Source organism: Canis lupus, chromosome 31 (assembly GCF_048164855.1).
Source record: "Canis lupus baileyi chromosome 31, mCanLup2.hap1, whole genome shotgun sequence".
Lineage (NCBI taxonomy): Eukaryota > Metazoa > Chordata > Mammalia > Carnivora > Canidae > Canis > Canis lupus.
Genome location: NC_132868.1, coordinates 33871986 through 33898791, shown reverse-complemented (window position 1 = coordinate 33898791; position 26806 = coordinate 33871986). Strand labels below are relative to the sequence as shown.

Sequence of the window (26806 nt, the reverse complement as noted above, 5' to 3'; positions counted from 1 at the left end):
CGCCTCCCGCAGAAAACCTGCCGCCTGCGGAGCTTCGCGGGCTCCTTCCTCCGCTCTCCGGCCTCGCCCCCTTCGCCCTCCGGCGGGGCTCCCTTGTGCCCTCTGCTGGTCAACAGCGGCCCGGCCAAGCGTCCTGGTTGCCATGGGTACGGGGCTGACGCGGTAACCAGGGAGACCGAGGCGGAAGTTCGGGGAAGCTGGGGCCGGCGGCCGTGAGGAGGGCGGCGGGGGCTCCAGGTGGGGCGGCGGGGGGCGGGGGCTCCAGGTGAGTCGGCGGGGGCTCCAGGTGGGGCGGCGGGGGGCTGGGGCTCTAGGTGAGTCGGCGGGGGCTCCAGGTGGCGCGGCGGGGGCTCCAGGTGAGTCGGCGGGGGCTCTAGGTGGGGCGGCGGGGGCTCCAGGTGGGGCGGCGGGGGCTCCAGGTGGGGCGGCGGGGGGCGGGCGGGGGCTCCAGGTGAGTCGGCGGGGGCTCCAGGTGGGGCGGCGGAGGCTCCAGGTGAGTCGGCGGGGGCTCCAGGTAGGGCGGCGGGGGACTGGGGCTCTAGGTGAGTCGGCGGGGGTTCCAGGTGAGTCGGCGGGGGCTCCAGGTGGCGCGGCGGGGGCTCCAGGTGGGGCGGCGGGGGCTCCAGGTGAGTCGGCGGGGGCTCCAGGTGAGTCGGCTGGGGCTCCAGGTGGGGCGGCGGGGGGCGGGGTCTCCAGATGAGTCGGCGGGGGGCTCCAGGTGGGTCGGCGGGGACTCCAGGTGGGGCGGCGGGGGCTGCAGATGGGGCGGCGGGGGGTGGGCTTCCGAGCTGGCGGGCCGGGATCCGAGGGGCGGGGGGGGGGGGTGTGGGCTGGGATTCGGGGGCCTGGGGCGCTGCCCGAGTGGGTGTCCAGCCCCACCGACTGCCAGCCCCACTGGCCTCAGGAGTGGAAGCTCCTTTTTTTCCTATAAACAGAGAACTTCTGAGCCCCTGGTGCCAGTGGAGTCGGGAACTGTGAACCCTGGACACGACACCAGGGGGTTCCATCGTACCCGCTCTACAACTTGACTTTTTCTTTCTTTTTTTTTAAGATTTTATTTATTCATGAGAGACACACAGAGAGAGAGGCAGAGACCCAGGCAGAGGGAGAAGCAGGCTCCCTGCGGGGATCCCGAGGCGGGACTCGATCTCGGGCTCCCGGGGTCACACCTTGCCTTTGTGACCTTGTATTACATGGGAGCACTTTGACACCCAAAAGGTTTTCACCGATGTTTAAATACATTGTTGTAAAATTTAGAAGATAATCTGATGCTATACAATTCTGTCTCTAAATTTCCTTTTTTATGACGGGTTGAGATCATGAAAGGGGGAAGAATATGAATGATAGGAATTAATCATTTTAAGTTTGTAGAACAATATTTAGATTTCAAGTCCTAAGAGGAACTAATGGGACTGGGAATAAAATTGTAATTTCTGGCTTTGTCACCAATCTTGGATGGATGCCTTAATTTTTCCCATTCCTAAAATATTCATAAGTGACCACTTAGGGGAATAGTGGACTTTATGAGAATGAGTGGCATAGGTCATGAAAGGGTTCATCCATGAAAGGGTTGGATTTCCAAAAGGTGTGATTGATAAATTTAATGCTTTCATTGCTATTGGCGATCATATGAAGTCTTCAGTTGATACAGAATTAATAATCGTATATTGATTTACTGTTGTGACTTTAAAACATTTTTTTTAAGCTATAGAGGAGTTTATTTATAGTCAATCTGACTCAGAGGTATGATCATTATGTAAAACGGATGAAATCAGAATCTGTGGTTTAAGAAAAGCCTTGATGGCTCCCTCATTCCACTTTCAGGGTAGTTTCTAAGGCTGCCCCTTCCCTGAACCCTGAGCTCTCTGGAGGCCCATAAGGAGCCCGCTGATTTACAGGCCACAAATTAGAGTCCTTTTGTTTGATATCTTGCAAATTAGGTGGGGATGGGAGGGCAGGGGGGTGGGGGGTGGGGTGGGGTGCGGTGGGGTGGAATTCTCATCATTTAATATAGCGATAAACTGAGGCTCAGAGACCACTTTGGCACAAAGGTCCTCTGAAGTTTAACCTAGTATCCATTAATATTACTTATCATTTTTAGTTGGCAAATATTTTAAAAAGATTCCTTGCCCCTTGATATCCACAAGCAAACTTTGCTAATTTTTCTCAAGGGAACCTGCATATAAAAGGTAAAATCTGGATGACATGGGTACTATTTAGTACCCTGAGGCAATATTAATCAGATATATTGGTTGGCTGAAAGATGAAGTGCAGCTGAGAAGTCAATACCTGATTTACTTTCATGGCCTATGCCAGGAGAAAATGGCATATATTTAGTCAGTAGGCCGCTCAGGCATCAGATTGTGCTAGGGATCATGTATTTTTCCTTACATATTTAGAAAGATTTTAATCTTTACTTTTGGGCCTCAAAATATGTGTTAAAGTAAAGAAAAATTCTTATTTACTGGCATTTAAGTTTTCAGGTCTAAGATGATCTGGGTCATTAGAATAATCAACTCATCTTAGATAAGTTTTTAGTTATAGGGACGCCTGGGTGGCTCAGTGGTTGAGCGTCTGCCTTTGGCTCAAGTCATGATCCCGGGGTCCTGGGAAGGACCTGCAAGGAGGCTGCTTCTCCCTCTGCCTGTGTCTCTGCCCCTCTCTCTTTGTCTTTCATGAATAAATAAATAAAATCTTTAAAAAAAAGTTTTTAGCTATACAAATTGTCCCATCTCAAAAACAGTGGCTTCCCAAACCTCCCATTCTGCCGGTGGCATCATGGCAAATTCTAGGAGAGTAGGGCAACTCTTTATGAATGCTCTGAGTTTCCAGGGTTCTAAATCATCATGATTTCCTGGTTTCCATTCTGTGGTAGCCAGCCTTGATTCTTGGGTTGCATTCCCAGAATGAGATCTCAGGTGGAAGGAGAATCCAACCATCATGGACACCTTTGGGTCATATCATGCGTATAGGAATGGGGAAGAATAGGTTGGGGATGGAAAAATGATGCGGCCTAATAAATCAGGTAACCAGACAATTTTCCAAATAGCTATTAAACTTCTGGTGTTTAATAATCAGAAAAAAAAATTGTGTCACCAAAGGACAGGTGGAATGACGAAGTTTGCATAATAGGGAGTTGATCTGTAGTTCCCTGATTCCGTTAAGTGACTCAAGTTTGGGGCTTTGCTGATCTTCCGGCTGACATTGTTATGTCCTTGCTGTGCCGAGAAAGGTGACCGCCTCTCTGTTGGTTTTACGAGAGGAAACAGACAGAACAGCATGACTCACAATTATAATCTTCCTTTTCTCTTCATACAGGAAAATTGGCTTATGTGTGTGACTTGATAAAACATTTAGCTGAGAAGAAGCCTTACTAATTGCATTCAGTGAGGTGAAATACCCCCGAATAAGACCATTGATTGGTTAAATCACATTATCAGCAGAGCTATAAATCTGAATCATCTCATCCTAATGAAATTTACAGACTTTTTTTTATAAGAATTCATTTCAGTCGTCGTGTATTCAGTTTTATGCACAAGTGGACCCTTGAACAATGTGGGGGGAATAGACACCACGATCCCCCACACAGTTAAAAATTAAAGATCACATAACTTTTGGCTTAATTTTTTTTGGTAATGATAACAGTGTGGAACTTTTCATGAAAAACTTAGCCACAGTAGACAAGGGTCCAGCAATTGTATTTCCAGATTACAATAAAAAAGAGATACAGACTCTTTTTGAGTAGGATTATTCCCAGAGTTTGTCTCTTCCTCCCTCCCTCCCTCCCTCCCTCTCTTCTATTTCTTTCTTTCTTTCTTTCTTTCTTTCTTTCTTTCTTTCTTTCTTTCTTTCTTTCTTTCTTTCTTTCTTTCTTTCTTTCTTTCTTCCTTCCTTCCTTCCTTCCTTCCTTCCTTCCTTCCTTCCTTCCTTCCTTCCTTCCTTCCTTTCTCTCTCTCTCTCTCTCTCTCTATCTCTTTCGTTTTAAGTGAGACAAAGGTTTTGCCTACAAAGGAGGGGTAGAGAAGATGCACCCTCCCCTCCCCAGAGCAAACCGAATCTTAGTTTCCCAGTGGTATCTTTAGTTTTCTTTGACACTGATTTTAGCTTTGAAAGCTAAGGCTTGGTGCTTGAGAAGTGAGTCTAAGTTCTATGTCCCTCCTAAGTATTTCCTTCTGTTGGAATGGTCCACAGTATTGTCTCACTATATGGCTTTCCCTTTCATTTTGAGTTCTTTGAGGGAAGACACCATGTCCTATTTACCGTTGTGACTAAAGTACGCTTAAAGAGGTCACAAAGGAGTGGCTAAATATTTGTTTATCGAAGGCACAAATATACTTAGTCCTACGATGCATCCACTACACTGCTTGCAATATAGAATTATTTTGTATAATTCCATTTTTGATTATCTTCAGAGAATAAGTGCCTTCAGAATTTTCTCCAAGGTAGTCAAACTCTACTCTTTCAGACTAAATTAATTTTTTTTTTTTTTTGGTGGGGAGAATAACTTGAAACTGGATTTGAATGAACAAAGTAGTCGCTCTTGCTGAACAATATCCTTTTTAGTTTTAAATGAGGCACAACGAAGTAGATCTGTGTGTTTGTTGGGTATGTATGGTGGACTTTGCAGGCGATTTCAAAAGAGGCATTTTAAAAGTATTTTGAGCAGTGGTTGCATCATTGGAATTATGAGATAGTGTCCCAGAGGAACAAAACTGAAGAATTACTCATTTGACTATATAGACTTTGATGTTACAAAAGCCTTCCATTTGGTTACTCCCGTTCTGATGCCTTCTCTCCTGAAGTTTTTGAGCAAAGCTTCTAGATTTATTTTCTGTTCTTCCGTCTTAAACTTTCAGTGATTCTCATTAGCTACAGAGTAAATTCCAAATGCCTGAACTTTGCATTTAAAGCCACTCGTTATGGGGCCTCAGCCTACATTTCCAAATGTATGCCTACTTTTCCCCTCCACGCAACCTGCACATCAACCAAATAGAATCAGTCATTAGTCCCCATTTGAAAGCTGTTTTTCTCATAGTGTCGACTGTTTATCATATCTTCTTATGTGTATGTGTGTGTGTGTGTATGTGAGTGTGGAGTGGGAAGGGGCAGAGGGAGAAAGAGAGAATCTTAAACAGGTTTCATGCCCAGCTCTGAGCCTGTAGTGAGGCTTGATCTCACAACCCTGAGATCATGACCTGAGCTGAAATCAAGAGTTGGATGCTTAACCAACTGTACTCTCCAGGTGCCCCCTCCCCCCCATATCTTCTTAGATAGCCTCCTTTCTCCTCAGATCCCCACATTAAATGCTAGCCAGCTCAAGTTCTTTCTCTCACTTCTTATATTATTACATCTATAAATTTTATGGCCTTTATAATTTCTACCCTATTTTATGGCTTTTATATATAGGTTTTATATGCCCTTTTTGACTCTATGCCATTTTTGAGCATAGAAAACAAATTTCCCTGGATCTTGATACCTTCATGCCTCTCAGCATGGTGCTTTGCATATAGCAGAGACTTAGTAAATATTTATGGGGGTTGTGAGTACGTAGAAACACATGTATAAACCAACAATATCAAATGGTTTGGCCATTTGAAACTATGGACTGCATGGTAATACCTTTTATATTTCTTTAAGAGTGTTCAGAATTTGGAAATTTTTATTGGTATAAAAATCTAATAGTTGTGCACGTGATTTGGTAATTCAGCATTACAGAGTAAATTATTATAGAACCATGAATAATTGGGATATTCAGGAAATAGGGTGTTCTGAATAATTTAATTTTCTGGTTAACTTGGAGTTAGGCAGAAAATCTTTTTTTGTTTCATTTCTTGTTAAAAAATTCTTTCTAAATATGCTAATTTCTGATCTTAGGCAAAGAGCATCATTAAAATTTTCTTTGATGAATGAGGATATTAGAGTGCCTTTGGGTAATTATTACATACCTTAATTTTCATTTTACATTGCCATATATGTACAAAGAAAGGTTTTGAGTTTGGATTGTATCTCTAAGTTTCTTTTCTTTTCCCTATATTTAGCCATGGATATTGTTTTTGGATAGGAACAAAACCTGATGCATATTTTTATACTCTTTACCACAGAAAGAGCCAGAGAATGTGCTCTGTCTTAATGAGTGCATTCTTCACTTTCAGCTGACTATTTCCATAGTTTTTTGCTATAACATTATTCGTAAATTTTTAGTTCCATCACATGTTATACTTATAACTTTATTAGTATATAGATCTATATAAAACTTAAATTTAGCATATATACATATATATTTACTGTTTAACCTTTAATTAAGCTTTTTTCTCATAATGATTTCGGTTTGTAAAACTTGCAACTACACATAGTTTTGAATTTGTAATTTAACTACTTTACTCTGGCATAATTCTTTGTTACTTTTTCAGAAGTTTTTGTAAATCACAGTAATTTTTTGATAATAATAAGACTGGAAAAAAAAAAAAAGACTGTGATCATGGACACCAAAGATTTTATAGTTCTTCCATGGGGAAAACCTGGAAATTCTGTAAAGCTAAGATACAGGTAAGTGCATAAATATTTATTACTAAAATAGAAATAATTGCTAACATTTCTGTATGTTGTATTCTTTTTATATGAGACAATTTGGACTTGAACTTAAATTTGTGAGCTCTTATTTCCATTTTCTTTACATTGGTGTATTTTTATCTATGAGATAGTAGGTTTGATATAATCTATCATAATTTTTAAATTGAGGACTAAAATTATTTATGCCACAAAATTGAGGTGAAAAGTTATAAGTGAGGTTTGGGTTTATTGACTACTGAAGCAGTCTAACAGAAGGTTTCAGATAGTTTGTGATACTTTTTCAGGGTTAAAAAGGAATCACCCTGAAGAAACTGAAAGGCACTGAAATTTAGGGAGATTATTGGACTGAAAGATCTTTCAATAGAGAATAGAAGGTGTCATCCCAGCACTTCATCTACTAGGGACAGTATGTTGAAATCACCTTTCTTGGGAAGGGTACCTTACGTCCTGGATTGTCTTGTGGACACATTCAGCTAGCCAAGCCATCTCTGGGAATTTCGTGACATAGCAGGAGTACTGGCAGTGTCAATATACTGTTTCTTTTTGAGGTCATCTAGAGTCACTGGAAATTCCCAAGGCCTGCCTCTCAAGTATCAATAAGGGCCAGCCAGTCTGGGTTAGGGACAGACTGTTGATTTTCAATTTTAGTTTTGAGTTCCCTGAATTAGATCAATAGTCCTGTGGTTATTCAGTGTGTTCAGAGCCTTCCTAATTCTTCCCTCACTTTTGAGATACTGTGAGTAAGAGCACGTGTAAACTGGAAAATGTCACACAAATATATGGCATTCCCAGCACAACTGACCCTTGAACTACACAAAGGTTAGGGGCACTGATGCTCTAGAACAGTCAAAAATCCCTGTATAACTTTTAACATCCCCAAAACTTAACTACTAATAGCCTAGTCTTGACCAGAAGCCTTGGAGAACGTAGTCAATTAACACATACTTTGTATGTTGCATTGTATTATATACTGTATTCTTTCAATAAACTCAGCGAGAGAAAAGAAAATATTACTAAGAAAATCGAAAGGAAAAGAAAACAACACTATACTGTATTTATCAAAAAATTTTTGTGTATTAGTGGACACATGCAGTTCAAACTTCTTTTGTTCAAGACCAGCTGTATTAATTTTACCCTTTTTAGGTGGGAGGGGAGCTATCCAATTGCTACTATTACCGATTTTGTTTTTTTGTGTAAAGAAGAAAATGGGGCATATATAATTTGATTTTGGTCCTGTGTTTCTAGTCTGTGTTTAGATACATAAAGACCATTTAGCCAACAGACATTTATTAAGTGAGCATGTTCTACACAGTGTGCTAGGGAATGGTGGATATGAGAGGAAGAAGACACAATCTTTGTTCTCAGGTAGCTTGTAGAGGATATGAATAGATAAAATCACATTTATGAGATAGTAGCAAGCGTGGTGTGATGAGAAAGCCCAAGGGGCAATGAGAACATGGCCCAAGCTGCTGGGGCACAGGTGGGGAGGTCTCCAAGCTTTGCTTGAATGATGCAGTTAGTTGGGTAGTTACTGGGGGGAAACTTGTGCAAAGGTAGAGAGACCACATAGTTTGGGAAGTGTCAGACACATGCAGTGATTTATGGAACAGAGATTTATAGAACAAAGTTAGAAGGGCAGGACTGTATAGATAGTAAATTAACTTGTACAGTGCACTAAGGAGTTTTGAATTTATTTTGGAGGTGATTAGGTTTCCCTGATCCAGTCATGATCAATATCCTACAAAAGGTAGGACAGGAACACCTACTCCACAGTAATTGCTCTGGAGTTCCCTTTGTCCCCCTTTTCTTATTTGAAGCCTATTTGCATTTGATACTATCTTAATGATGATCTTAATCTTGGCTTATGCATTGGTGTTCTCCGGTGTTTGTATTCCTCTTTCCCAGCCCCCAACTAATTTGAGCAGGTTGTTTCTGGCCCTTGGATTTTTTGGGTCGACCTGATCGCTGCAGAATCAACCTTAGTTTTCCCCAATGGCCCTGCCTGCCCCCTGCTCCCCCCCGCCCCCCCAGCTCTGTGTCTGAGGCTGTCTCTAGAAGGAACCCTTGTCTTGTTTCAGACCCATAGCATCCCATCAACTTGACCACTTGGTCAGTAAGCAGTCTTTTTTTTTTTTTTTCCAGTCTTATCCCTTTCCTCTACCAGTGGAGTCTTTAGAAACATTAAAAGTTTTCTAAGCAAGGGAGTAACACAATCACAATTGTGCTCTTGAACTCTTCCTCTGGAAGCCATGGAAAATTGTTGTTGGCCATCGAGACTCTGGACAGGAAGACCAGCTCATGTATCCTCAGCATACAGTCCTGAACTGTGTCTCCATCCCATCCCAAAGTGACCTAGGCATCATTATCTTTCTGGTTGCCCAAATAAGAAACCTAGGATTGTCTTAGATTCCTTCTTTGTCCCTTCTATGGTGAGTCACATACTTCAAGTCAGTCTCCAAGTCCAGTTAATTTTATTTCCTTATATTTCTCAAATGCTCCCATTTTTCTCTCCACTGTCTCTATCTAGTCAGACCAGCATCATCTCTCTATTATTAGGATTACTGAAATAGTCTCCCAACTGGCTGCCTTGCCTTGCCTTGCCTTTCAGCCTTACACCCTCTAATTTCCCATTCTGCAGTCAGAGTGATTTTTCTAAAATGCAAGTCTGATCCATTCTCTTACAATCCTTTGGCAATTCTTATTTCTTATAGAATACAAATCCTCATCATGGCCTGCGTGGCTCTTCATGACCTGGCCCCTCTCCACCTCAGCCGCCCCATTTCTTGCCACTGTTCCCATCCTGTACATAATTCCTGGTCACGTGGAACCTCTTGTTCCTTGTCCCACACATCACCTGTGTCTACTAGTGCCTACACTTTTCTTTCTTCCTGGAACACAGCTCTCACCATTTCCCTGTAACTGGCTAGGTCCTTTCATCCTGTAGGGATCAGCTCAGACTTTTCTTTCTTCAGGAACTGTTCTTGCAGGCCTATCGGCTGGGTACGTGCCCTCTCTGTGCTCAGGTACCTCCATGCTCTTCTCCAATGACAACACCATTATACTCTATTTTGATTACCTTCATGCATATCTGTGTGTGTATATTCCTGTCTGTACTGGAAGCTCTACTGGGTCTCATATCCTATCATGTACTTTCACATGTCCTATCACCACAGTATCCTAGGGGCTGAAATATTCCTTGTGGAGCAGATATAATGAAAATAGTGCCTCTCCCTCAGTATTTTGCCAGCTTCTCTGAACCTTCTGGCAGCCTTTGCCTTATTTCACTTTCCGTATGTCTCCCTGGATAGTGTCCACTTGGGCACGTATCTTTGGCCCACTTGCTCTTTGGTGACTGTTCCTATAAATTAGTTCCCTTTCTGATCCCCATTATTCGTTATTTTTTAATTCCTGGCCTTTGAATCCTTGGGTATGCACGAGGATTATTTGAATATAGTCAAACACTAATATAATAATAAAGGAAGAGATTTAAACTGATGATAGATGAGAAAAGCTAGAGAACTAGGTTGGCATAGGCTTATGGAAGATGGAGTCAGTGACTAAAACTGACAAGAGACCAGCAGCATAAAATGAAGGAGATGGCTTGTGTCAAAGTTTGATGAGCTTCAGATATTATTACCAAAATCTCTTGCTCAAGAATCTGTAAAGGGACTCTTCTCTGTCCTCAAAAAGCTCTTTTCTTCTTGTTTTCCTTCAGAGGAAACAATAGGTGGTATTGGCCCAGTTCCCATTCAATCCTTTTGATGGCTCCTATACCAAGAACCTCAGTAGATGCTTTCTCCCTAATAGGCCCCAAACAAGCTCTGCCTTTTTTTTTTTTTTTTTTTTTTTTTTTGTTATTGTACTTGTACAACACAGAGGTAGAAATTTGTTGAAGGTTTCTAAGATGATCAGGTCAGCAAAAATGTGTATCCTGTCTAGAAAGACGGAAAACAGTTATTTTAAACAGTGTGCTTCGAACTACTTGAATTCTTTAGAGGAAAGACAGTATGGAAATTGGAAAATCTTTCTTTCTTTTACTTTCTATTTGTATAGCATAGATATTTGTGCATTTATAAGGACAGGGTTCATATGGAAAGTGAATTATGATTTGAAACCTCTAGCACTGTAGTAGGTAAACCAAAAATCTGAAGTTTGAAAATATACATATGTTAAGGTGAATGTTAATGGAAAATAATGTTAACTTAAGAAACCATAGAAACCAATAGACTTCCAAAGGAAGTCCTTGGAGTACTTTATCACTTATTTACTATTCATAATTGTAAGGGCAAAAGATGACACAAAAATTATTTTACCTTTTTTGTTGTTGTTGTTGTTCGTTTGTTTGTTTACCACAAATGAATGTTCTGTGTTTGACTTTTACTCAGAAATGCTCGGGAACTGAGATTGGAGAAGGTACAGTTAGAACTGGAGAACCAACAGATGGAAAAGAAACTACAGGAATTCCAATCAGCTTGGAGCAAAGAAAAGGAAGAAAGAAAGTAGGTGACATTTTCAGGGGATTATAGAGAAATAAACTGAATTGAGTAGAAAACTATTTCGGATATTATTGTCATTCCAACAAAGATCTGCCCTGAATGAGAATTTTCTAACTTTTCTTGATGAACAAATAATATTAAATTTCTCCTGCTTTTTCTATTTGTGTCCTTTACATTAAGGCATGTTCCTTTTTAACATTAGCATGACTTCTGTTTCCTTTGAACCTTATTTGGTCTTACACTTTCTTATTTCTCTTATATGACTCTTCGGAACCATTAAAGTCTGGGATGTTTAGCACAGCAATGCAGAAGTTGGCCTTTGCTCTCATAAAACTGCCATTGCCATCCGTAGGAGATTGCCAGTTTGTGTTTAAGGTCATTTTTATTTATGAAAATACTTTGCCGGGACAGGGGTTTACATGTTCATATATAGGAATCATTCAAACCCTCAAGTATGTTTAAAATATTTTTAGACAAATGTGCCTTAGCTGAAATTTTATTAATGAGCACTCTTTAATATTGTGCTTTGTATCTGTACTAATTTTACTGGGAGTTTTCCTTTATTATAAAACTAATAAATACAGATGATAAAAGCCAAACAGAACTGATAGTTATATAATGGAAATTATTTCTTCTTAGCTCTAGGCTGACTCCCAGCCCATTTGTAGCACTGTTTTTAACAATTAAATTCTTTTCCCCCCACTAATATCTTTGTATAAACCTGTGTGTTTATACATTTTCTATGAATGTGTGTTTGTGTATATCTGACATGTCTTATGTTTGTACAAGTGAGGTGATCTATAAAATGATTCACACCCTATTTTTTTTTTTTTACTTAATATGTCTTAGTGCTGTTGCCACATCAGCACACAACTGATGATTTTTTTTTTTTTTTTTAATGAGAGACACAGAGAAAGAGAGAGGCAGAGACACAGGCAGAGGGAGAAGCAGGCTCCATGCAGGGAGCCTGACATGGGACTCGATCCCGGGACTCCAGGATCATGCCCTTAGCTGAAGGCAGATGCTCAACCGCTTGCGCCACCCGGGCGTCCCATGATGCCTTTCTTTTAATGGCACATGATATTTGTGTATTTTACAGATATTTATTATTTTTTTTCTATTTTGCAGTTATAAATGCTGCTGTGAATATGTTTCTATATATATTGTGCTTGCATACACAAAGATATCCAAGAGTTAAATTGTGAGTCAAAGTATATATGCAGTTTGCATTTTGGTAGATACTGGAGAAATTGTCTTTCAGATAGGCTTCAAAAATGTGTAACTTTCTCCTACAGAGAATGACAGTGCCCATCTCATGTGCTTTGGCTGGTACTAAATATTGCCAGGCTTTTTGTGTATTAAAGTAGCTTTTGTTTAGTCTTATGAAATATCCAAGTGATATCATCAAATATCCATGCAATACCTTCTGAGCCATTAAAGAAAATTCAGATGTTTACAGTAACTCCAGTTGTTTTTATCTTTAGAGTCTGATTCCTTAAAAACATATTCATGGCACATACACACACCCTCTCTAATTATCAGAACATTGATTTAATCAAGGATCTCAATGTCGTATGTCATCTCAGGTGACAAAGTATATTGTATATTTTGCTGCTCTTCTCTTAGTGATCCAGTGAATTTAGTTTGAACTTCTTAGTGGATCATGAAATATTTGTGCATCAGAGGTCTAGAAATCAGCCCCAAGAGTGGGTTTTCATTAGCTGAGAAACCTTTTCTAGATGTTTTTAAAAATGTCCTAATGCTTGACTTTTTAGAAGAGGTAAATGTTCTTCTAAGATCACATAGATAGTAAATGTCATAGCCAGAATGAGAACCTGCTACTCACTGGTCAGGAAGATAGAAGTCCAGTGTTCTAAACTTGACTTCATTATTTATTGTCTGGGTGACCTTGGGCAAGTTTTTGCCTCATTATTTTTTAAGTGAAAATTGGGCTTTTGCCTTGTTAACTTCAAAAAATTTTGTGAGACTCAAAAGTGCTTGGAAAACTAGAAATTAAACAGTTTGCCTTCTTTGCCATCTCTGTTACCTTTCAATGTGGGAGCTGGTTTGTCGTCTTAAATGTGGAATTCATCACTTAGTAGATCTGCCAACTATTTTGAGTATTGTCTTGCTTCCTTTTCCTCTTTACATTTGTAGACCAGTTTTTAAAACTGCATGACAATCTGTAAAATTTCCTATAAATCCATAAAACTATCTTTAATCATCATAAATGTCTAAAAAATGAAATTCTGCATCTGTGTTTGGACATTTTACTTTTGTTCATTTCTTCTCAGAAGTTCCAAATACGGTACAGCTATATTTTAGAATTACTGAGGATATTGTGGCATTATTGATATTTCATTTTCATTTTGTGGTGGTCTGTTACATGTTAATGACTGAATTTCATTTCTTGAAACAAGGAAAATATATTTATTTTCATTGAAAGGAGAAATGTATTTAGTAATTACATTTTGTCTTCTGTTTATATGTATTGAAGGTCAAGTGGATATCACTGGAAATCTGGGCAACTGGGAAAATTGGGTAATCAATCACACATGATGTCACAAAATAAAGGAAATGTTATTAAGGTAAGAAAATACCATTTGGTTCTCAGGGAATTTACTCAGTGAAGAGATATAAATTAATTTTTCAGATCTTGTATTCCCTTCCATACTTAAGAATCTACTATTCTTATTTTAACAACTACATATTATTGGATTTTGATCAATTTTATGGATTAATCTGTAGCTTTCATTATTCAGATATACTTTGTTTTTCATCTGCAAGATGATTTTTAAAAATTCACCTCGAGTAGAATTTTTTTTTTTCGAGTAGAATTTTTCTAAACTGAATTTCTTTCATATGGTTCAGTTCTGGTTTCAAGTATGTGCAGTACAACTATGTAGTTTTATATTACGATGAAAGCCAAGTTATTTGATATAACAAAGGACAGACTTTTTTTCCTGCCTTTTTATTGTATCACATCTGTTTAATCTGTTTGTTTTGCTTGAATAATGATTATTATTTATATACTATTGATTCCATATGTGAAGATACCCAAAGAAAAAATGCTTTCAGGTCTTCCAGCTGTAGAATTGCTTCATCTTTACTGTATATTATAAAATATAACATTACATCATATTTAAGATTAAAACCAGATGAGTGACTCTATGTAAGGAAAGCTGTTTTATTTCTGGATTGTTCAGTTAGTATGAGATCCGTGACTTTGTAAATTTTAACTTATATAGCTTTTTCTTTTTTATATACCTATCACTGAACTTTCTTTGGGCCAGTGGCATCTATAAACATTTTACTTGATGATTCTAACCTTTTTGCCTTCAAAAAAGCCTTTTGTTCTTTAGTGCCATTCTCTTACTGCAATATGTTTCTTTAATTTTGGGATTAAAAGTTTTAGAATCCACTTCCCATTTTTCATGATCTTTCTGAGTGTTCCATGTATCAGATGTTATTGATATATAAAATATTAAAAATGCTGACTCTGTGATTATTGACTTATTTATTCAATAACAATTATTAAGTGCCTCCATTGTCACATAGTGCATTATCTTTGTCCCTGAGAAGATCCTCATCTAATGTGAAAGATGATGCACATACGAGAATAGGAAAAGTCAGTATGTCATTTTTTTTTCATAACCATTTAGTATCTGAACCATCTATGTTTGGGAAAAAAATACTTTAGTTCCAGAAATATTTGAGTCTACTAGATGTCTTTATAAGGGAAAAATTGTGAATAAGTCATGATGCGAGGCCCCACAAGCCTCATAATTGAGTCAGAAGATGTGAAAGCCTGGGGTCTGGGGAGCTGTAGAAGGTGGGTGTGGAAAGTGAGCCTGAGGAGGAGGGAAGGCCTTAAATATCAGAGTTGAGAGTTTTGACTCTTACTGTGGGAATGGAATTCCCTGACAGCTTTTGAGCAGGAGGAAAGCAAGATTAAGGTGATGATTTATGATGGCTGATCTTGTCTAAATAGCCAGTGCATTAGGAGTTTATAAATAGAAAATAGAATGATATGGAAACTGTTTTCATCATGTCCCATATCAATGAATAATGTATTTTGATCATGGACTTTTCTATACATGAACTTTTTATTTATTTATAAATTGAATTTATTTATATAAATGATAGTTTACTAATATATCATGTGCATTGTAAAACAAATTATGGACATTACTTAAGGATGACATAAACACAGATACTTTGTTTCTACTTTCTGGTCTTTTCCTGAGCTCTGTCATACATGTCTACATGATACCTTGGAGGCCACTAGTATAGAGGCAGAGAGACTATTTAGAAGACAACTAAAAGAATCTAGAGGTCAAATAAGAAGAGTCTGAATTAGAATGTAGTGGAAGAAATATGAAGAAAACTATGGAACCAAAAAAAAACAGTGAGAAAAGAAAGGAGGAAGTCATTTGACTTCTGATATCAGTTTGGATTGAAAAGGAGGTAGAAGAGAGAAGTAGAAAAAAACCCTGGGGATTTAGAAATTCCTTCCTTCCTTCCTTCCTTCCTTCCTTCCTTCCTTCCTTCCTTCCTTCCTTCCTTCCTTCCTTCCTTCCTTCCCTTCTTTTCTCAGCTTTATTGGGGCATAATTGATAATTACACTTTTAAGATAATGTAAAATGTACAGCATGATGATTTGATATATGTGTACATTGTGAAAAGATATCCCCCCTAGGCTTAATTAACACATCCCCACATCACATTATTTACCTCTTTCCTTCTTTCTTTGAGGACACTTAAGTTCTACCTAACAAATTTTGAAGATTTAGAGTTTTGTTTGACTTTTCATGTGTTAGTTGAAGCCAAGAGAATAAATGTACTTCCTAAGAATTTATAAAAAAGGAGAAGAAAGGTATAAAGGATAGAGCTCACAAAGGGCAGGTGTGAAGGATAAAGCTTAAAGGATATGGAGGTAAAAGAGAACTTTAATATTGATAATCACTATCTATTTTATACCAGTCAACAGTTGAGCTGTTTTACTTGTCTTATCTCATTAAATGCTTATATCACTCTTAGAGGCAGTTGTTATTTTTCCAGTTCCACAGATGAAGTAATTTAACATCAAAGAAATTCACTTGCTCAAGGTCAAGCATCAGGGCCAAGATTTGGAATGCAGGCTTTCAATCTGGTTCTAAGGTGATTTACCAGCTCTCCAGTAAAGGGAGCCTGAGAAGAGGAAGGATGGTAGCAGTAGCATCAAAGTAATGTAATTTCATAGAAAACAAAAGTAAAGGAGAGTGTTTTGACTGTGATTTGAGACCAGTGCTTCTCAACAGCAGTTAGTTTTACCTCCCAGGAGACATTTTTAGTTATCACCACCACAAGGGTTTCAGGTGTTTGGTTAATGATAGTGGCTACACGCCAAGAGTGCTGCTATACATCCTACAATATCCTGGACAGCACTCACACCAAAGATTATTTGGCCCAAATGTCAATGGTATCAGGGTCAAGAAACCCTCTGTTTGTCTTATATGGATTATAATCTTGACTCTGTATGGATTATAATCTTGATTTTATTAGCTCTGTGATTTTAGGCAAGTCCCTTAACTTCTCTGAGCTTCTGTTATCATATTTGTAAACATACATAACCATACTTTTTAACTACCTCACAGAGTTTAAACAATGTTGAGATTCTTTGTGTGAAACCAGTTGTAACGTTGGCTGCAAATCACATTAAAATGTTTGTGGAGAATGAGAGTTTTTAACAAACACTGAATTTGATTTGATGTTAGATGGAAAAATAGATATCACGTGGTTACAGAAATAAGGGTGGATGGCAGTAAGTAAAGAGTTAACGTTGCAGTGAGTATGAGGATGGTGGATGACCTCTCAAGGATTTAACAGGACCAAGGAAAGACTTTATTACAGTTGACACTTGAACGACACAGGTTTGAACTGTGCAGGTCCACTTAATAAGCAGACATTTTTTCAAATGTATGTACAGTATTATAAATGCATTTTTCTTCCTTATTTCTTAATACCATTTTCTTTTCTCTAGTTTACTTTAAGAATATAATATATAATACATATGCAGAATATGTATGTGTTAATCGACTGGTTATGTTATCGATAAATCTTCCAGTCAAAGCTATTAAGCAGTTATGTTTTGGGGGGGTCAAAACTTGGTGCCCCAACCCCCATGTTGTTTAAGAATCAAGTGTATATTGTTTATTATAATCATTATTATAAGACATGTGAGCTAGTTTGTAGCGGAGGGATAGAGTCACTAGTGGAGAAAAGATTGAAGTGCAAATGAGAGAGGTATCAGTTCCTGGGGTGTAGTATTTGAAGAGAGAGTTCATTAAGAAGGCCTTAACCAATGGAAGGAGGACACATTGTATCTGGTAAGAAAGATGGAAGAGAAAATAGGTGGCAGCAAAGGTGACATTTTAGAGATTGCATTTGACAGGAGATGAGGAAGGAAGCCATGGAAAGATTTTAATGGGAAGACCTCAGCATTCATAGTATGGCAGGATCATCTCACAATAAGGAAGGGAAATGGGGTGAATATGGGTCTTTTGGGATAGAGAAAGTTGGATGTAGCCACGGAGGGAGTCATGATTGAGGTTTAGCATGGAATGAATAAGTAAACTGCTGAAAAGCCATAAGAGCGTGGATTTGTAGGGGACCCAGTCAGGATTATTTCATCACAATGGGAGATAGATAGAGGTAGAGGTCTAAGAGGAAGAAGGTAAGCTGATCAAGGTTAGCACTGAGAAGCTCTGAGTTTGGGCTTTTGAAGGTGTGATCATACAGATTGCGGCTTAGGTTTAAGGTTTGGTCATAATGGTCAGGTGACTGACAAGGCACTTAGACCTTCATAGTAGTCAACATATTGGAGGGTTTTTCAGCATCAGGATGTCAGGTGACCATGAACATTGAAGCCTCCATGGTCATCACCCAGAACTGAGATGGAGAGAAATACAGCTAGTTCCTCTGGAGAGTTCTCTGGACAAGGTTGTATCTGAGGAAAGGTGAGTCCAGTTAATGTGAAGTTTTGCAAGAGTTAGTTTAAGGAAAGGTTTAAGGCACAAGATAAATGACTGTTTATTAAGGACTCTGTGGACTAGCAGGGAACAAGGATGGAAGGACAGACCATAGAAAATGGCAAAGGTTATGTAGCTCATTGGGTTAAGAATAAGAATATTTGAAAAGGTGGCTCACGGGAGGAGTGTGGGCTCGCACAGCAGATTAGGGCACTGGTGGGAGTTTGGAGGCATTTGTCAATGCCAAGGAGGCTGATGATGACAGCAAGCCTGGTTCCAATGGCCCAGGTGATGTGTCTGTATGGTACAGCTACTCAACCACCCTGGTCCCCAATGGCACCCCGTCAGCATCTACTGGTGGAGACATAAGTGGGTTCATGCAGCATAGGCTTCAAAATATCGAATGCCTTATGTTTTGGATATACACGTTTGTGGATATACATTCTTACGTGCATGTATGTGTATACACATATGGACGTGTGTGTGGTATATGTCTATCCCTGGTCCAACCCTACCTTGCCCTCAACTCTTTCCCAAACAGATGAAAATCAGACATAGGGGGAAATTCTATTTGCCTAAAAATAGCAACTGGCAGTTTGTTCACTGAAATATTTTTATGCAGTTTGAATCATTTGAAGTAGATATGGCCATATTTATAAAGCAGAAAAATATTCACAATAATAAAAACAACTTGTAAAATTTCCCTAATAATGGGTTCAATTTGCTCTGGCGTAGCCATTCTGCCCAGGTAGCCTATAACCACATTGATCATGTTGCAATTCAGATGTATCATTAAGGTAATAATACTGGATAGTTTCATTATGAAAAATGAGATTAAATTATCTGTAACTTGTATAACATTTTCGGTTTAAAAATAAAAGTGTGATTCACATAAAAATTGATTATTTCAATCCTATTTCCTTTTCTGCTGTGTTTGGTACATAGCATCTGAGCAGCTACTTAAAGAATGTGAACAAAATATGCCCTTTTGAAGCAAAACCACTAGATTCACTGAGAATAATTATGCCTAAATTTTCAAAGATGACTGCAGTTGGTACAGCCGTCGACATAGAGGCAACCGTTGTTCTCATATTCTCATGTACAAATTGGGCAATTGAGCATGCAAATTGCAAATTGAAAACTAGGCTTGAATTGACAGGGTCTGTATAAAAGTGCACCATTTCTTCATGCTCATTTGTGTACTTTGAATGTTGATTTTAATAAGACTAAGGCAAGTACATACAATTGGTGAGTCTGTTTTTTGTCTTAAAATCTTAAGATCAAAAACAAAAATCTTAAGATCCAAGGATTTTTAAGTAACTATTTGAAACATCTAACAGTGAAGCTTATTTACTCAATATTTGGGCTATAACTTCAGAAAGTCAGGGATCACAGCCAATATATTGAAGGTTAAATCTATGATGCTTAAGCATGTGGTTCTCTAAATTGGACAAATAAGATAATATTGGTTTCTATGGTTATGTAAGCAGAGTGGCTCAGTCAGAATTCAGTTTAGATTTAGTCTACCCAAATATTAGACTTTGTGTATTTCAGAAAGAGCAGAGCTAGAACAGGCTTAACTGAGCCTTTACAGTATTTGAATACTAGTGCTTTCCTAAAATAATTTTATGATGATGTATAATGATTTTTGTTTAAAACATAATTTATGGCATGTCTTCAAAAGTGGTTTATGTATTTTCAAAATTTATTTTCTTTTTTTTTTGGTATGTTCTCTTAATTACCAGTTCTATATATGCTTTAATTATGATTTTCTATTAATTTTGTATTATTCTCTCAAAATGTTTGTTTTACTCAAGATGCACTGAAATGCTGTGACTCTCTAATATTTTTGTTGGTAACTTAAACTTTCTTTGGAGAAGAGAATGTATACCTGACAAATGATATCTATTTCATTAATATAGCTTTCTGCTGGAAAAGTGAAATTAAAATTACTGAAGGAGCAACTTCAAGGTAACCAGTTTGCCACTGTGTTATTAGATGCTAAAGATAGAATTAAAATTATATTTTTAAAGAAAGAAAGATATATATCTTTTATATCTTTAAAGAACATTAAAATGCCAGAATTGTTCATGCAATATAAAGATTCTAAACCCCCAAATGATGGCTCTGATATGACTTTTGATACTCAAATTCATTTTATTTATTTTTTTGGGGGGGGACAACCTCGTTTTATGTCAAACCCCCCCCCAAATGATGACTCTGATATGACTTTTGATACTCAAATTCATTTTATTTATTTTCGGCGGGGGCAACCTCATTTTATGTCAAAAAACATCAGAAAACGTCCAATAGCATTTTCAAAAGTGAGGGCTTTCTGTAAACTTTATTACATAATCTCTTAACCAGGAAGATAGTTTAGCCATGTAAAATTATATTTTGAAATTTAATTCCAGGAATCTAAAAGAATATTGAAAATGGTTTTATATTTTAATACATGATTTCACAATAGCAAAACCCCCAAATCAATTTTGAATTCACAGTAATTCTAAAAGAAATATATATATATATTTTTGTAGCAGATAAGTACATTTAATTTGAATGGCTAAGATTACTTGGTAGAACAAATTCTAGAAATAAATACACATAACATTCAATATAGAAGTTATTCCATGTAAGCTTCATTTAGTTTGTTCTAGAGATGGGATGGAACCGTAAGGATTCTATCAAGAGCATAGTTTTTAACATTCTGTAATTTCAAATGTCCAATTCAAGTGAGTTTTAAACAGAATGGGTGTGGGCCGGTATGTGCGGCCCTGTGGCCAAGGGGGCTGGGAGGCAGGCTGTGGCCTCCACGGTTTACTGGGAAGAATAGACTTGGTTGCACACCATTCTTACTGGGCAATTAATATTTAAATACTCTGAGAATTTAGAAATGTGCATAGTTCATTATTTCATCAGTCAGAAAACTGAACATCATATTTCATGTGATTGGACTAACATTTTTTTTTTTCTTTCAGAGCCAGTGAAACAACCACTTAATTATAAGATGGCCAATCCTTCTGAAAGTGAGAAACCCAAGATGAAAGGGAAGCTGTGTGGACAGTGTGAGAACAAAAGTGCTCTGCTGGTATGTGCACTGTAATCAGATACTAGAACATAACTTTCCCATGGCCTCATTCACCTCTCCCAACTTGACCTGCTCTAGTAGCCAGGTACTTTACCTTCTCCGCTGTTGCTAAAGGTGAAGTGTGCCTGCCGCCCCCATTCAGTGCACGGCATCTCACCCTCTCATTGCCATTTAAGGATGTCACCTAACTCTTGTTCTCTCTTGGATCCTGCCTCTCCGCACACCAACATGCTGCAGTACTTTCCAAGCCAAAAACACAACCAAAGTTCTATGACCATCACATCCCCCTCTGTATCCTTGTTAGGAAGACTTCTAAAGAGTTGCCTATACCTGCTCTCATCATATTCTCTCTTCCTGTTCTTTCTCTTTTAAAAAAAAATATTTATCTTTTCACGAGAGACAGAGAGAGAGGGAGAGACATAGGCAGAAGGAGAAGCAGGCTTCATGCAGGGAGGCCCATGTGGGACTCAATCCCAGGACCTGGGGACTACGCCCTGAGCCAAGGCAGATGCCCAACCGCTGAGCCACCCAGGCATCTCTCTCTCTCTCTCTCACTGAGGTATAACATACTTACTGTGAAATAGAAAGATCTTAAATGTGCAATTAGATGCCTTTTGACAAATGTAATATGTACACGCCCCCCCCCATCAGTATGATGAATACCCCTGAAGGTTCCCTCGTGCCTTTTCCAATTAATTCCCATCACAAAGCCAACTACTGTTCTGATTTTAAGCACCACCCATTTAGTGGCACCTATTCTTGAACTTCATGTAAATGGAATAAATAGGGCACATAGTTTTCTGTGTAAGGGCTTCTTTTGCTCCACATGGAGATTTCACCCGTGTTATTACATTTCTTAGTAGATTGTTCATTTGAATTACTGAGTAGCACTCGATTATATAATATACCAAGATCTGTTTTTTCATTGACGTATTGAATGACAGTTGGGTTGTTCCCAGTTTTTTACTACGTTTAAGGCTGTGTGGATATTTCTTTCTCTGCAAGTCTTTTTTTTTCCCCTTCCAATGATGTTTATTTTTTTTCTCCTTAAAAGTTATGAAATGAAATTGAAAAAAGACCCCTGAAAATGGGTCCTGACAGTTCTCTAACTCCTCATTGTTGCTGATTTCATGAACTTAAAAAAAATTATGGCAAAATATACCGTAATTTAAAAATTACCATTCTAGCCATTTTAAGAGTACAGTTCAGTGGTGTGAAATACATTCACATTATTGTGATTCCATCACCACCGTCCATCCACAAAATTCTTTTCATCTTAAGGAACTGAAACTCTGTACTAATTGAACAGTAACTCCCATATACCCCTCCTGTCAGCCCCTGGCAATCATCATCCTACTTTCTCATTCTACTTTCTGTTTCTATGAATTTGACTATTCTAGGTGCCTCATATAAGTGGAAGATTGTAGTATTTGTGCTTTCGTGCCTCACTTATTTGACTTAATGTCTTCAGGGTTCATCCATATGGTAGCATGTGTCAGAATTTCTTTCCTTTTTAAGGACGAATAATATTCCATTGTATGTATATCCCACGTTTTGTTTATCCATTCATCCCCTCAGTGGACACTCGGGACACTTGTTTCTACCTTTTGAGTATTGTGAGTAATGCTACAGTGAACATAGATCAGTATAAATACCTGTCCAGGGGTCAACTTTCAATTCTTTTGGGTATATGCTTAAAAGTGGAATTGCTAAATTCTCATGGAACCCTCTCCATTCAGGATTGGGTCTATGTCCAGCAACTGCTCCTATAAAGATCACCAGTGACATCCATATTCCTAAAGACAGTGGCTAATTTTCAGTTCTTATCTTAATCTATCAGTAAGGATTCCTCTCTCCTCTTTTGTGATTCTTCACTTGCCTTCCTCCAGGACATGATTTTCTCTTGGTTTCATTTTACTTTGCTAACTGTTCCTTCTCAATCTTTGTTACTTTCTGTATTCTAGGTCCCTGGATATTGGAGTGCCACAGGGCTTACTCCTCAGCTCTCTTCCCTAGTCTATCTACTTACTCTTTTTTTTTTTTTTTTAGATATTATTTTTTTTGAGACAGAGAGCACAAGCAGGGAGGAGGGTCAGAGTGTGAGAGAGAAGCAAGCTCCCCACTGAGCAGGGAGTCCGATACAGGGCTTGATCCCAGGACCCTGGGATTATGACCTGAGCCAAAGGCAGATGCTTAACTGACTGAGCCACCCAGGGGCCCCTACTTACTCTTTATAGGTAATTTTACCACTCTCTTGGCTTTAAAGACCATCTTCTCTACATGGATGGTTCCTAAATTTACATCTCGAACTCATCTCTTTTCCCCGAACTTTCAAACTCAGACTGCCTATTCAACACCTCTACTTGGATGTCTAATAGTAATCACTAACTTAACGTGTTCAAATCGAACCTTTAGTATATCTTCCAACATATTTTTCTCCTCCTACATTCTCCTCATAATAAGGATTAATTCAAATGTTCCCTGCCATGGCAACCCTTTGTAAAAGCAACAGTTGAGTTGCCCTGAGTATTTTGGAGCTGTTCCATGTAACCTCATTGCATTTATTACCCCTTAATATAAATTTATGTGTTTATTTTCCACCTACCGATGTCAACTTCAGGCATGGAGGGATTTAGTTTTGTTCACTGTTGAATACCCACCATCTAGAATTATGCCTGCAATTCAGTAGGCACTCAATAACTATTTGCTGAATGAATCAATTTTTTTTTCTGTAATACTTCTGATACATCTTCCTTTCAGTTAGTATTTAAAGTACTCTAATATCTTATGTAATTTAAAATATTACACAGACTTAAGAAGCCATTTTTCTCCCAAAGAATTTAATGGGTATAGCTAATATTTGTAGATTATTATAACTGATAGTTGTTTTAGTTTCAGAGAATTTGGCCACAATCATTTCTGATTTGAGACTACGTTACTATTCTCATTTCATGGCAGTTTTAGCTGGTCTAAGAGAGTTAGAATGCTGTAAGTCTAATAAAAAGCTAATTAATTGCAGTATTAAATGTAAAACCCAGGCTCTTGGTACAGTGCTCTTACTGTTACATTATGTTGTTTTCCTATCTTATTTGATACAATGACGGGCAAAAAGTAAGACATTTTCACAAGTTATACCTACCCAGAAATGTTTAAAAATATAAACAGTGTTAATAATCCTGAAGTTGGAAGTATGAAAGCTAAAAGGGACTTACTGGCTGAATCAAATTGTTGGGGTCCATTATTAATGATCAGAATAAAGTATTTATGTCAGAGCTGTCAATATTTCTTGTGAATGCTGTCCTATGTTGAACGTTTTTTAAAGGCCAGGAAATTTGAACAATGTGACATACGTAGATAAATAAAATTTGAGTTGGAAATAAAGAATCTGTTTTTCCAAAGAGAAGGAAAAGCAAGAAGAGGGACATCCTAGACAAGATAAATGGGGCATGGCTGGAAAGCAAACAAGAGTGATGATGGGCGCAGTGATTAAAAGGCTGATTTGCTTGAAAAACTGTTATAAATAGAAACCAGCTTTTAGAGCCTACACATTCTTAAAGGATTTTGCTAAGATTTTCGGAAAATGTGTTGTTTGATTTGAAATGAAATGATACTTGTCAAACACCACAATAAGTTATTTAAAAATTCAAGTTAGGCACATCTAATGAAGTAGACCATGGTACTGATAAACCTTAAGGTTATCTTGTATTCTTAGCGTCCATCATTCTACATAGTAAGGCTGGTTGTGTAGTGAGGGTAAACCATCTTATATCTTATGATCGGGTCTTCATCAGGATGAGTTGTATATGGGAGATAGGGGTTAAGAGCTTGCAATCTGGTGGTTTGAATCTTAACTTTACCTTTTATTAGCTATGTGACCTTTAGCAAATGGCTTAATTTCCTCTGTATTTCTGTTTTCTCATTTGTAACAGTGGGATAATATAGACAACGGTAGTCTATACCTCAGAGTTATTGAGAATAAAGGTTAATGCGTATGAAGCAGTTAGCATTGTACCTGGCACATTGATAGGAGACAGTAACTTGTGTGTGTTTTGTTGTTGGCAGGTTTTTATGTCTCCTGACACATTCACATACATTGATGGTAAAAATAAGACCCCAAACTTCCAAATTTCTTATTTTTAAAAGAAATTCCAGTAGCTTTAGGCTATTTGTACATGGCAAAACTGAAATGGATAGTTAAAAATTACATATTAATTTGGCAAATATGGATAATTTAATTAAGCTCAAAGGGATTCTGGAGGCTTAGCACAACTGATCTAGGCTTGATCAAATTAAAAAGATATCTGCTAAAACTGCACTTGGGTATTCCATCATTGAAAGAAGCATTTGTGGTGGAATGGAGTCCTTATCTACATTTTTAGTGCTTTTCTGCCAGTTATTCAAACTGCCTAAAAAGATTTTCCAGTTGGCGGTCATTTTAACCCACTTTAAATCCAAATATGCTTGTATAACAAAATATATAAGCTTACTCTGCAATTCCAGCTTTGATCTTCTCGTCTACAACATCCGTTTGGCTACTTTCATTAAAAATCTGTTGTTAACAAATACTTGGCTTAGAATTCTATGTTCAAACTGATTTTCAATCTTCCGTATTACATCATAAAGACAGTGCCAACTATTTATGAGAAACTTATTAAAACATTAGCAGATAGGTTAACTAAAAATTACAGAGAATACATTTTGAAATATTCATTAATGCAATAGTACCGCCATTCATGCATGTGAAATTATAGCTTTATATTTGATTTTGCACCTATATATTAAGGAATCTAGATAGTGTTTTAACCATCATTTCTGTAAGAGACTGTTGTTCTTGAAACATGAGTTGAAAGGGTAGGACTAGTTCCCATATTAGGGATAGTGTTTATTTTTCTTGAATAAAAATCTGAAATTCAAGCTCATCACATTTGAAAAAAAGTACATTTGGATTTTGATAGATACCTACCATGCAGTCATTTGACCAACTGGATTTTGTTTTATTGCAAATTTTATCAAGGTTTGTCAATAAATGATTAGTGCTGCAATTAATGTTCAATGTGATTTTTAGTAATTTGGGCCATGGGCAAGAGCTTGAGCTTTGAGCCAGACTGTGGGATTAAAATCCTGGCTCCATTAGCTGTGTGACTGGGCACACTCCCAATCATTATGTTCCTTTGTTACCTCCTCTTCACAATGGAGATACAATGATCATGTTAATCTTATAGGGTTGTTGTGAGCTTCAGTGATAAAATATATGAAGCCCTTAGCACAGTGAGTAAGTGTTTGGTAAGTATTATGGATATTGTTATTATTATGTGATCCTAACCTTCCTTTTTAGTTTCATTAGTTACATAAACTGTCTTACTCTTTTTACCTTTGGTGGTGGTTGTTAGCATTGTCCTAAAAATTTTATATTTAATAAACCTGGCCACATTATAATAGGTATCTGTCATCACATGGAGACTTGTAATACAATTTTTAAAAATTAATGGACTCCCATTGGGTTTTTAATAAGAGTTTAGTCTACCTTTCTACATCCTATATATTCCAGTGCCTGTTACTTGCTGTGTGGTCTGCATACCAGCAGCTGCGTGGATGTTCCCTGGGAGCTTGTTAGAATGCAGGATCTCAGGTTCCATTCCAGA

General features: G+C 38.0%; 1 protein-coding gene across 14 annotated transcripts in view; it reads left to right on the top strand.

Moving 5' to 3' along the window:
• Positions 1–586: 586 nt before the first annotated feature.
• Positions 587–26806, top strand: part of ZBBX (zinc finger B-box domain containing) — a 112192-nt gene continuing 85972 nt past the window's right edge. For 12 of the 14 annotated variants that reach the window (XR_012022028.1, XR_012022027.1, XR_012022033.1 and 9 more), the window contains exons 1-6: positions 5912–5930; positions 6411–6546; positions 10956–11069; positions 13564–13654; positions 19999–20047; positions 21055–21164. Coding sequence is in view for 7 of the 14 variants with exons in the window: in XM_072807966.1 (XP_072664067.1) it covers positions 6479–6546; positions 10956–11069; positions 13564–13654; positions 19999–20047; positions 21055–21164 (432 nt within the window). In the remaining 7 variants the exon portion in view is untranslated. Of the gene's footprint in view, positions 606–5911; positions 5931–6410; positions 6547–10955; positions 11070–13563; positions 13655–17790; positions 18065–19998; positions 20048–21054; positions 21165–26806 lie in introns of those variants that run through there. The other 2 variants (XM_072807963.1, XM_072807967.1) reach the window with 2 other exon arrangements.